The 12,896-nt window shown below is 41.1% G+C and overlaps 1 protein-coding gene and 1 long non-coding RNA gene across 2 annotated transcripts; both read right to left on the bottom strand.

The window, feature by feature from the left end:
- On the bottom strand, positions 1–355 carry LOC136498578 (uncharacterized). The gene is made up of 3 exons (XR_010769660.1): positions 321–355; positions 142–234; positions 1–49 (listed from the first exon to the last, which is right to left on the bottom strand). It is a non-coding gene; the product is annotated as an uncharacterized lncRNA (long non-coding RNA).
- Positions 356–5,931: 5,576 nt separating this feature from the next.
- On the bottom strand, positions 5,932–8,804 carry LOC136495705 (uncharacterized). Its single transcript, XM_066491564.1, has 3 exons — positions 7,210–8,804; positions 6,738–6,810; positions 5,932–6,429 (listed from the first exon to the last, which is right to left on the bottom strand). Exons 1-3 carry the CDS (start codon positions 8,802–8,804, stop codon positions 5,932–5,934), a joined length of 2,166 nt encoding a protein of 721 aa, XP_066347661.1.
- Positions 8,805–12,896: the final 4,092 nt, after the last annotated feature.

Raw genomic sequence — 12,896 nt, 5'->3', positions numbered from 1 at the left:
CTTCCATAGTTTTTGGAGTGAATGGCACGTCCTTTCCTTTGCTTCTCGGCTGGAAACAAAGTTTAAAAGCATCATTGACACATGTCCAATATTAATATTTCCAACTTTAATGAGAAAACTTCATACATAGATATTTTTTACCATATTTTTGTCCCTGACGTATCGTCCCCGCTGCCTTATGAACTCACACACATAGTATCCACAGTAGACCGATCCAGGTGGTTGCTTGTGGCACTATGTAATTAATGAGCAAAAGATTAAACTAAAATTGTCATGCCTTGTGTATTATTTATATGATGATATGTGTTCGGACAACTTACCGGATAATGGTGTTGTATCGTCAATGGCACACTAGGATCTGAGCGGGCGGCGTCGACCGGTCCTTTTTGCTTCTTATAAAACCGCCATGCCCTGTAGATATCGAATATAAAACACTATAGTTATTTAGAAACTCTAATTCATATAAGTACGGATGTGGTTGCATGTTGGCTCACCTTTCTAAATGAATCAGGAATGTTTGATACGACTGAGGAGGATAATGTAAGGAGTCTAGGACAAGCACCTTCCCTTCGAATGGATAAATATAAAAAACAATCCAATGGTCACTACATGAATAAACGAGTGAGCGACACATGTACTTAGGGTTAACACGATAATTTGAAGTACGTATACGAGGTCACGCTTACCCAAAGTTGTAGGGTGCCAATATAAAATCCCTGTACTTATATCTCAGCATTGCTCTACCGAGATAGAGGGCATATTTGTCCTCGTATTTTCGTTGCAATTCCTTTACAGCTTCTGCAACTTGTTCTGGTGTTTTGTCCTTCTCTATCTTTGCTCTATCTTCATTTGTAAGTACAAATTTGTGCATATTTTCTTGTAACCTGATTGGACTCAGGTAACCGACCATCGATCCTGTAGTTAACGATCTCTGCTCGTGGTCTTGCAAACTACATACAACATCCACATATTAGAGTTTATCACATTCCAAATTTAATAATAACAATGTGTGTGCATGAGTGATACTTACAGGCACCAGATTGTAATGAGTTGGACGTCAAGTTTCCTATAGTTCAACAGCAGGTGCATGTCCTCAAAGGTAACAAATGCCCCGCTTTTATCCTTGCCAGTAGCAAACACGTCTGCTGGTATGTCAACACTAACTGCATGCAGGCCAGCATTCACTGCTCTCATGTACCAGTCATGAAACCTTTTTATCGTCCATGGACCCTTTTCAAGCACCGTCCATTGCAGCATAGGCCTTCCGGACACATAGTTACTGGGGACATTGACATAATCATCAACCGTTGGCTTTCTTATATCCTTAAGGGTCAATGGTGTATTTGATGGCGGTTCGACATGTACATCGCCACTTGGGGCTTCCTTTGTTGGTGGCACGGCTTCAGTTGCTTGGCCGGCGGCTTCCTTATTCTGTGACGATTCGAGCTCAACGACTCGTGCCGTCCGCTGCTTTCCAAGCCCTTTCAGAAATAGAACTGTGCCTGCTGCTTTCCCCTTTTTTGGCTCATAGGGAGAAACCAATTTTGGAATTGGAAATTTCTTTGCCTTCTTGGAGGCCGGTGCTTGTGGGGGAGTTTGCTCTGCTTCCTTATGCTTTGGTGGTGGCGGGGGAGTTTGCTCATCTTCATTCTACTTTGGTGGTGGCGGGGGAGTTTGCTCTACCTCCTTCTCTGGTGTTGTGTCCTTCTTGGCTAGCGGAGTCTGCTGCTCAGGCATGTTCTTGGCTAGCCCCTCGAGCTCATCCAGCGAGAATGACATATCATGTATTGGGGATGACGACGGTGGCTCATAAATATACGGGGATGCTGGGGCATGCATTGGCGATGCTGGCTGTTGACTTGTTTCGGCCTCTTGGGATGCTTGATGCACTGGTGGAGAGGGTGCCGTTGGTGGATCAATCAACCTTACGTACCATCTCGGCCATTGTATGAAGTTCTTGATTGCTTGTCCAAGCTTCTCTATACCCTCAGAGGTCAGGATGTCAATGAAGTCGTCTTCATATCCACTCTCGACCGTCAAAACTTCCACCCTGCAGTATGCATCTTGCATCTCGACACCATGGAACCTACGTCCAGGGATGGCATTGCCTGTGGCCACTTGCTTTGTATGCTGATTCCTAAGGCCATATCCAATTAACAATGAGCAAGGCCAAGGTTTATCAATATCGTCAACTGGATAATGGTCCTGATTTGATGTTGACGCTATACTGCTTGGAAAGGGCATAGATTGTGTGGCCATCTCCTGGCTACCCAAGGGTTGAGCTGGGACATGCTGCATATATGAAGGAGCTTGTGATGACATCTGTTGAGCAGACACTGCTCCCGCCAACCGCTTCATCACTTCAGGATCAGGGTTTTTAACGAAGTCTTCCATCAAATCCCTAAATTTTTTGGCAGCCTGCTGCTCAAAAAAATCCTTCATGTGCTCCTTATGTCGTTCTCTTTTCTTATACATGCCTTTCCACTCTTCACCAAACCCTTCTTTCTAGGTGGTTCTGGATGAGACGCCCCGTACACGACCTGGATGCTCGGGGTTACCTACAACATGATATTTAATGTCAGTGTCGATTTCTATTTTACTCGAACAAAATGGAAAATATAATTTTGTTACCTAGAGCATGGGAAAGGCTGTCCCTCTCCCTCTGTGACTTGAAGGCACCTGTCTTTTCTAGGTTTGTTGCTTCCAAAACCTTCTCGGCAACTGGCTTGATCTCATCGGGACAGGATATCTCATCGCTCTCAGTGTTTGCCTTCCGAGCGCAAAGCCAATTCGCACTTCGTTCTGGCACTATATCTGTCAATGCCAACTTGCCCTCTCTCCTCTTTGCTTCGTCTGCTGCCCTCCATTTAGGAATCTTGGTCTTGTAACCGCCAGTGCCGAGGTGGTGGTGGTACTTGTTCTTCTTCGCAAGTCTTGAGGCGGCTTGGCTCTTAGCCTTGGAGTCGTCGGAGTTTTTTATGACACTAAAACATGCCCACTGTTCTGCTGTGATAGGGTACCGCTTCGTTGGGTCCCGCCCCTTCTACAGCCACTTTTTATTCATATCGTGCCTATAGCCCCAGAATGATATTGCTAACTACTTCATGACATGACCCTTGACCAAACCTTCTGTTCCCTCTGGGAAAATAAACTTAGTGCACAATCGAGTCCAACAATTCTTCCTCTTTCCTTCAGGCACCATACTCCAATCACTCCAGGTGATATCAAATTCTTCCTTTACTAACCATCCAATGGCGGCCCTAAATTTGGGTAGTGCCTCTAGAGGTGCTAAGGGCTCTCCGCTCGGGCTAATCTCTGTAATCCTATAAACTTCTTCTGGAAATCTATTCCTTCCTCTATCTCCTCATGCCCGATCACTCTTTTTCTTTGTACTTCTTCGCTCGGAGGATGTCCCGGTCGTTTGAGGCACCGTGTCCTTATGAACATCTTGTGACTCTACGTCCATTTCGGCAACAACTTGAGAGAACACCTCCTGTCAATTCAATTGTTAGGTACATACATACACATGCATTATTCTCTCGTATAGACAATCTACGAGCATATATACCTCATCATCATTTGGCTCATCTTCAGGCTCGTAATTAGGGTCACGTTCCAACTCAAGACGGGCCTTCTTAGCTCTAGGAGATTCACGTGGTGATACGCTCGGGCTCCTATAAGGTTCGGATCCAGAGGAGTCAGATCCCGGTGTACCTATCTGGGCATCGGCCTGCTAAGCATTTGATGGAGTACTCATCTGCATGAAATATAAGTATTAACATGGAAAAAACATAGCTAAATTATGGAAAAAAACCGTAACAAAAAACATAGTACATACCATTAATTACTAACTAAACTAATTCACAAACCCTAAATAAAGGGAATAAATAACCGTTAATTACTTACTAAATTAACTAACAAACCTATTATTAATAAACACTAACTAAATTAACTAACTAAATTAACTAATTACTAAATAAACCCTAACAAAAAATATTACTAACTATTAATAAAAACCATAACAAAAAACATTCCTAAATTTTGCAAACAAACCCTAACTAAATTAACTAACTAAATTAACTAATTACTAACTAACTAAATTACTAACTAACTAAAGTACTAACTAAATTAGCTAATTACTAACAAAATTACCTAACAAACACTAATAAAACATTACTAATTAATTAAAAAAGGCAAGGCGGCCTGCCAGGCCCAGTAGGCCCAGCAAGGGCCTGCCAGGCCCAGCAGGCAACGCCGCCGGCGCTCGGAGGGGCGCGCGCGCGGCGGCGCACATGGCAGCCGCCGCCGCACCGATCGGAGCCGCCTCGGAGCGGAGCTCGGCGGTGGCAGGTGTGCACGGCCTACCTCTCGACGTTCCGGTGAGGTCGCGGCGGCGGCGCGTAGGCGGATTCCCGGCGCGGCGCGGCAGCTGCTGGCGGCGGCGGCTCGCTGCGGCGGAGCAAAGGTCCCTCGGCGGCGGCGTGGAGGCGTGCCGGCGGAGTGGAGGTCCCTCTGCGGCGTGGCGGCGGCAGCTCACGGCGGTGGCGGTCCGGCGAGCGGTGGAGGAGCGGCGGCGGATTTCGGTAGCCTGACGGCGTCCAATTTCTGAACTCGCGCCTCCGGGACTTAGAAATTTTCGCGGGCCACACGCAGGAACTTATATTGGAGCACATTAGTACAGGCGGGCCATATTGACCACCGCCTGTAAAAATCTTTTCACATGCAAGCGTCATTGACCGCCGCCTGTACTAATATATTAGTACAGGCGGCTGTTAATGAGGGCCACCTATACTAATACATTAGTACAGGCGGCCCTCATCAACAGCCGTCTGTACTAATGTTTTTTTCATTTTCCACAGGAATTCAGGTTATTTATTCCCTTTATTTAGGGCCAGCGTTGCCTGCTGGGCCCGCCTTGCCTGCTGGGCCTGCTGGGCCCGTCTATACTAATTTAGTTAGTTAGTAATTAGTTAATTTAGTTAGTTAATTTAGTTAGTGTTTATTAATAATAGGTTTGTTAGTTAATTTAGTAAGTAATTAAAGGTTATTTATTCCCTTTATTTAGGGTTTGTGAATTAGTTTAGTTAGTAATTAATGGTATGTTAATTAGGGTTAGTTATTATTTCATGTACTTAATTAGGGTTTGTGGATTAATTTAGTTAGTAAATAATGGTTTGTTAATTAGGGTTATTTATTATTTCATGTACTTAGTGGATTAATTTAGTTAGTAATTAAAGGCTTGTTTAATAGGGTTAGTTATTATTTCATGTACCTAGGGTTCGTGAATTAATTAAGTTTTTAATTAAAGGTTTGTTAATTAGGGTTAGTTAATATTTCATGTACCTAGGGTTAGTAAATAATATAGAATCCAAAGGTATACAAGAAGGGGAAAGAGGTTTTAATTAAGATTTGTTTAATTAAGTTAGAAAATAATATCATAGTCCAAAGGTATACAACAAGGTGAAATGTAAACATCTTGCTTAATAAGAAAGAGTAGCATTAGGTACAAATGATAAGTGATACATTAGTTACATGATAAACAATCTAGCGTGCTACAGTCCTTCCTTGTCCATCATGGCGCACCCAGGGCAAAGAGGTTTGCGGGATACTTTTCTCCACATTTTTTATCTTTTCTTCAAAGTTTGTAAAAAGAGACATCTCGCTGAACTGTTTAACATCCTCTAAATCCATTACACGATCAACTCCTACAATTTGTTGCTTTCCAGGGATTGCTACGTGCTTTGGCTTTTGGGTACTTTTCTTTTCATTCGTAGATAGAATTTGTTCCACATAGAACACCTGTGCAGCACGGTTAGCAAGGATCCACGGATCATCTTTGTAACCTACTTTACTTAGATCAAGAACTCTTTGGCCATAGTTATTCACAGTGACATGTTTATCTTGAACCCATCGACATCGGAACACTGGAATCTACAGGCGTGGACCATATTCAACCTCCCATATGTCATCAATGAATCCAAAGTATGTAGTTTCTTCACCAGTTGTATCATCTACAGCCTCACATTGAACGCCACTATTCTGTGCCATGCGCTTGGTGTCCCTAAAACTGGTGGAAAATGTGAAGCCACTAATGTCATAGCTCTGCCATGATATGACCTGGCTTGATGGTCCAGATGCTAAAATCTTGATGGTTTCTGATTCATCTGTCATGTCCAAATTCTTTAGCCATGCGGTGAACCGACGCTTGTGTTCCTTGTGTACCCAATCATTTGTGCATCCTGGATTCTCCTCATGAAGCTCTTTCATGTGCTGCTTGGTGAATGGGTCCATTATTATGAGTTGTTGTAGTATGCTGTAATGTACCTCTAGGACTATGTTGTAATCTGGCGGGATGAATGATTTCCATCCCATCCTCCCTTGTCCACCAAGCCTTCCCTCATGTTGCAACGGAGGCAAACCAATTGATACCTGGTCTTTTAGGAGATTATTACATAATGGTCCTCCAGACTCAATGGCTCTTCTGTAGTGTATGCCTCTATCATGGAACCCTCTGGATGAGCACGATTTGACATATAGCCATTCAATATTGACATGAAACGCTCATACGTCCACATTTCATGGAAATACATGGGGCCCAATGCCTCAATTTGAGGCACCAAATGAACAATAAGGTGTACCATGATATCAAAGAATGATGGGGGAAAGCACATCTCCAACTGGCTCAATGTCTCTGCAGCAAATTTCTGTAGGGACTCTAACTCATCACGGATAATTACCTTCTCAGATATCTTATTGAAGAAGTAGCACAACCGTGTGATTGCCATCTTTAAGAACACTGGATTTATAGCCCTGATGGCAATAGGCAGAAAAGTGGTCAGCATTACATGACAATCATGTGAGTTGTAGTTGGTGAGTGTAAGGTCTTTCATCGAAACAAGACTCCTTATGTTGGAGCAGAAACCAGATGGAACTTTTAAATTCTTCAACCACACACACATTGCATGTTTCTCCTCTCTGTTCAGGTTATAGCTTGCTGCTAGTAGATGGTACTTCCCATTCTCTAGGAGTACAGGGTGAAGTTCTTTTCTGATCTTTAAATGTTGCATGTCCAAACATGAATTGAGACCTTCCTTTGTCTTGCTCTTTATGTCTAGCAAAGTTCCAACTACGCTATCAAACACATTCTTCTGAACATGCATACCATCGATCGCATGTCGTACGTCTAAGTCTTTCCAGTACGATAAGTACTTAAAGAAAATAGACTTCTTCTTGAATGTGTCCCCCTCATTTGCCTTCACAACCTTTCTTGGTTTCCCATCTTTGGTCTTTTTTCCAAACACAAACTTGACATTCTCAACTATCTTATACACTCTGTGCCCTTTACTATAACCTGATGGAGTAGTAGATTTTGATTCATCCATATTGTCAAAGTACTTATTCATCTTTTGTAAGCGGTACTTATGGCCTGCCGGTAGCCACCTCCTATGCCTCATGTACACTATCTTGTTAGATGGAGGAAGAGACATGTGCCATGTTCCATCTATGCACTCTACACAACCAACCTTTCCCTTGAACTGGCCTGATAATGAGAAGAGAGCAGGATAATCATTAATTGTGACAATAATAATTGCTCTCAGTGTGAATGTCTCTTTGCGGAACGCATCGATCATTTTCACACCCACTTCCCATAGTATTTGCATCTCTTGCATTAAGGGCTCTAGAAATACATCCATATCAACTCCAGGTTGTGTAGGTCCAGAAATAAGAATGGTTAGCAAAAGATATTTTCTTTTTTGACACAACCATGAAGGAAGGTTGTATATTGTCATGATCACTAGCCATGTGCTGTGCGTGCTGCTCCTCTCAGCAAATGGATTCATTCCATCAGTACTCAGAGCAAACCTTACATTTCGTGGATCCTCGGCAAAGTCTGGATATTTCTTATCGAATTCTTGCCATTGCTTTACATCGGCTGGATGTCGTAACTTTCCATCATCTTTCCTTTCATCAGAAGCATGCCAGGTCATAAGTTCCGCATCATCAGGGTTTGCAAACAAACACCTCAAACGATCAACCACAGGGAGATACCATATCACCAATGCAGGAATTCTTCTCAATGCATAATAGTCCACTTCGATATTGCTAGTGGGCTTTGAACGTTTGTCTTGTTGAGTCTTTGTTTGCGTCTTCTTTCGCTTCCTCCCTGAAGAAACAGAGGCTGCATTCTCTTCCTCTCGATAATCTTTATTCGTCTTGTACCTACTAGCACCACAGTTTGGACAACTGTCTAAGTCTTTATACTGATCACCCCGATATAGAATACAATGATTTCTACATGCGTGGATCTTCTCAACACCCATCGTAAGTGGACTGACTAGCTTCTTTGCATAGTACGTGTTAGCAGACACTTTGTTCTCCTTAGGAAGAAGGTCTCCAAGTACACGCAATAAATCATTGAAACTAGCATCGGACCAACCATATCTAGCCTTAATCGTCAAAAACTGAAGAACAGCCCGTAGTGTCGACCACTCTTTGGTACAACCTTTCGACTCGTCGTACAAAGGCTCTTCTGCTGCCTTCTTCAAGGCTTCCATTCGCTTCATGAAGAATATTGATGGATCCGCACAACGGTTCATTATTGCCTCTAAGAAATCTGCATCTTCAATGGCATCAGTGTTAACATGCTGAGTTTCATTAACATCGGACGTAGAATTATGAGTTTGATTGACATCTGGCATAGCATGATGGGTTTCATTGATATCTGGCATAGCATCACATTCATTGAGATATGGCATTGGACCCTCCACATTTATGTTACTTGCAGTGTTGTCAGTTGTCCGCATATAAGGTGTAGAACTACCCTCACCATGTTTTGTCCAAATCAAGTAGTCCTCCACAAATCCTCTGCAAACCAGATGAGAAGTGATTGCTTCCACATTGTCAAATACCACAATATTTTTACAGTCTGCGCATGGACAACATATGTGCTTCGCCTTTGTTCTCTGAGCATGTATCTTCACGGCATCAATAAATTTTTGGACCTCCACTACATAAGATGGGTCTAATCTTGATAAGTTGTACATCCATAATGACCTCTCCATATTTATCTGTAATTAGTTAGGAAAATATTGTATGTCACTCTAAAAACAAAACGAAAATAACCCCTCATAACTAAGATTCTATCCTCCATCAATTAAATAGATATGAAAACCTACCTCTTATAGAATTTACAAAATAAAAAATTTAAATAATTATTTAAACTCATTTTTATAATTATAAGAATTAATTAAACGGAGATGGCATCTTGATTAACAAACCCTAAGTATAAGCAAAAATGGCAGCAACGACGCTAACCCTAACCCTAGATTTAGAGCACCTCCAATACAAGAATTGAACCAAAGAATCACTAAAAAAATGGCGGCAACGACACTAACTAACCTTTTGGAAGTTTCTCACCAAAGAAATGAAGTTCAAAACCTCCCCCCTTGGAATCGCCACTTCTCTGTCCGCCACTGTGCACACAGAACGCGAGTAACTGTTCTTGTCTGGAGGTGGACGAAGGGAATTTATAGCAGCATTAACATAGGCGGTTGGTAAGGAGGACCGCCTGTGTAAAACAATTTACACAGGCGGCTCTCCTATCTCTACCGCCTGTGTAAATGGTATTTACACAGGCGGTTTATAATGTCAGCCGCCTGTGTAAATGGTATTTACACAGGCGGTTGTCATTGTAAACCGCCTGTGTAAATACACGTACTTACACAGGCGGTAGAGATAGGAGAGCCGCCTGTGTAAATTGTTTTACACAGGCGGTTCTCTTGCTGGGCCCACCCTATTTTTTGTACTGGCGTCATGAAATTGTGAACCGCCTGTGAAAAAAAAAACGTGCCAGCAAAAATGATTTCTGTAGTAGTGATGCTCATGGGGTAATGTTTACTTTTGACGCGTTCGTATGAGTGAATGTGTGCGCGTTATAAGTATTTGTGTTGTACTGTGTAATTGAAAAAAATGGACAACAGTGCGTTGTTCTCTCCCACAAAGCAAAATACTACCTTGTTCAAAACACATCAAATTGACATGCCGAACAAATTTCTAGGCCATACATAGAATTTATCGAAAGCAACCACTTACATAATATATTGTCACAGTGTATGTAATTTGTTAATGAAACATTTTCATGATTACTAAACCGTGCAAAAATGTATACATGTTCACTTCATCTAGGGACATAAATATGGATAATTTAAATGCAGAATCACCTGTAATTTTAGATTACCTCATAATCACAATGACGAGTAATTTAGATGTAAAATTTACGTGACAGCTTTAGCTTATCTCTCGAAATGATTGTGGGTAATTTAAATGTAGTTTTAAGGAGTTGTTTTAAGTTTTTTTCCGAATGAAAGAGATACATCTATCCATTTAGAGGTTTTATTATCAAATGAATGTTAGTAGATAATTAGAGTCTGCTGAATTGATAGCTAAATTATTTTTAATTAGAACCAGTAGGATACATCTTTTTTTATGATATGCTACTTCCATTCTTTTCCATTGCTTGTATCATCTCAAAAATTAAAGGAGCTTTATAGTTTATTTAAGATAATTGTTAAAGAGAAACACTTGATGTACAGCTAGTTTACATATAGCAAGTACAATCATACATTTATGAGCTTCCTGACTATTTTGGCCACTCAATTATGAGTTGTACTCAAAGTCTCAAACTCTACTTACTACTCCGTACGTGTTTTGAAATAAAAAGTCGTGCGCGGATAGTTGCACCTCGCATCTTCCATTAACCAATCAGGTCTCATGATCAAATGTTTATAGACCCACGTTGCACGCGTGGGATCTCTTTGCCAGTTCAAACGTAGCGTCTGAAGACATAGTGGCTACTGGCTTCTTCAGCTCACATGCCAAACAAAGTTCTAGTGTGTACACAGAAAAAAAAATTATCAAAAGCATCCACTTACATAATTTATTGCCATGGTGTATGTAATTTGTTAAGAAAACATTTTCATGATCACTATATCATCGAAAATATAGTTATGGCTCATGGGATGGATACATATTTACTTGATCTAGGGACATACATATCACCCTTTTCTGTTGCTAAGCGGCTTAGTGACCCGAAGTGAACAACCTTTGTATCTATATCTTACCTAACTAGTTTCATAATTGTAGCAGTCCTCTCTACCCAATCTATCATATACCCTTGTGTCATTCCATGACGAACTTAGTTCTTTGTTCATGTTTCCCGTGAAAATCGATGAATTGGAATACTCCCGAGTAAAAGCTATCTTGACAGTTGTGCACTTGCGGTTTACTCTATGTGCCATCCTTGTGTCAACAATTGCATGTTAAGATAGAATTTGTAGTGCTGATTGAGTTTATAAGAGATATAGCACTAGTGCAGGACCCCCTCTAGTCCCGGTTTCCCAACCGGGATTGCCAATCCGGAACTAAAGGTCTGTTCTTTAGTCCCGGGCCTCACAACCGGGATTGAATGAAGCCATTTAGTCCCGGTCTAGGCCGATGCCCGAGGGTGGGCACCTCTAGTCCTGGTTGGTATAACCAACGGGACTAAATATCACTTTTTTCTTTTCTTTTTTTTCTTTTATAGATTCTTTGCATTCAATTTCTTTTCATTTCAAATAGTTTTTGTACACGCATTATATGTTATATGCTATACTATTGTACGTCGTCCATAAATAAGAATGAAACTAATGAAATAAGAGCTTATATATTACAATGATCATCCCCATTCATCAAGTTCATACATATAATAATTTAAACCAAGTCAATACAAACTAGCTAGCTAGATGTTCAATTTACACACCAAAGTTCATACAAGCGCAAGTAGATCACCTCCAAGTTTGACTACGTCGTATTATGTACTCGGTGAAGTGTAGGTCACCGATTTTGTATCCACAAATATCATTGACATAGAGCAACGCATTAAGTAGTGCACTCTCCCTTGCTTTAAAAGTACGAGCATAGGGTCTACTAACGACAGATAGCGGTGGTCGAGAAGTCAGTGGGTCAGATGATCCCCTCTTAGTCATAACCAGTTTTTTCTAAAATCCTTCCATAGTGAGTGTTAGTCATTCATTGGCATATTTCCAATCAAAACCTAATGCATACATTGTCTGTTTAGAATAGCTTTAAAGCTACAACCTGCATAGGTTAACTCATAATCCTCAACCTGTAAGTGTTGGCAAAAAAAATGGATATGAGAACAAAGCTTTTCAATAAAAACAAATCAAGAAATAACCTATGAGTTTTACTTCGACTTTACCACATCATTTCGGTTGGTTCGAGTAATCCTTGCACAGAAGCCCGCAACATCATGATACGTGCCTGCACCTATTGCTTGTATCGTCAAGGAGGATAGTGTAGGTAGGGTGTACCCAATATTCGCAAGCTTATTCAAACATGCAATGATAGCATATTTTTGTGTAATAGACTTCTCAGGTGCCTTTATTCCCATATCTGAGATTTGTACAACAACTGTACCCCCTCATAGAGGCGATGGAAAAGCCAATTCAACATTGGACCAATCGACCATTATCTACATCAAAGCTCTCAACATCCACTCCCTCAACCTCGAAATATGAAAATGTCTCTTCAAGCCAAATGACTGGGTCAGTTACCTACGGTACATTTAAGAAACACATATATATACATATCAGAAAAATATATTGTGTACAAGCGTATTTAAAACATATTAATGTATTAAAACATATATCATTGCTTACTATGCTAGGATGATTGAACGGTACAGCCGACAACCTTGGTTCGAATCCCCAAGTAATATAATAGCCCCAACTCGGGACAATCGGTTTAGGGAAACGTCTAACCATCTCTTCTTACTAAAGTTAATATATAAAAATTCATACCATTGGAGTCAATATATGAATTCATACATCAAAATTCAT

The sequence above is a fragment of the Miscanthus floridulus genome, chromosome 12 (assembly GCF_019320115.1).
Source record: "Miscanthus floridulus cultivar M001 chromosome 12, ASM1932011v1, whole genome shotgun sequence".
Taxonomy (NCBI): Eukaryota; Viridiplantae; Streptophyta; class Magnoliopsida; order Poales; family Poaceae; genus Miscanthus; species Miscanthus floridulus.
The sequence above is the reverse complement of the archived record's forward strand: the minus strand, read 5'-3'. Positions and strand labels throughout refer to the sequence as shown.

Bases quoted from the DNA above. Each gene is read 5' to 3' on its own strand.
- LOC136495705 (XM_066491564.1), bottom strand. From the start codon at position 8,804: ATGCGGACAACTGACAACACTGCAAGTAACATAAATGTGGAGGGTCCA. The intron at 6,811-7,209 runs GTACTTATCGTA...TATTGCCATCAG, and splicing joins AAGAAGTCTATTTTCTTTAA to GGCTATAAATCCAGTGTTCT. The intron at 6,430-6,737 runs GTAATTATCCGT...CTAAAAGACCAG, and splicing joins TCAATAAGATATCTGAGAAG to GTATCAATTGGTTTGCCTCC.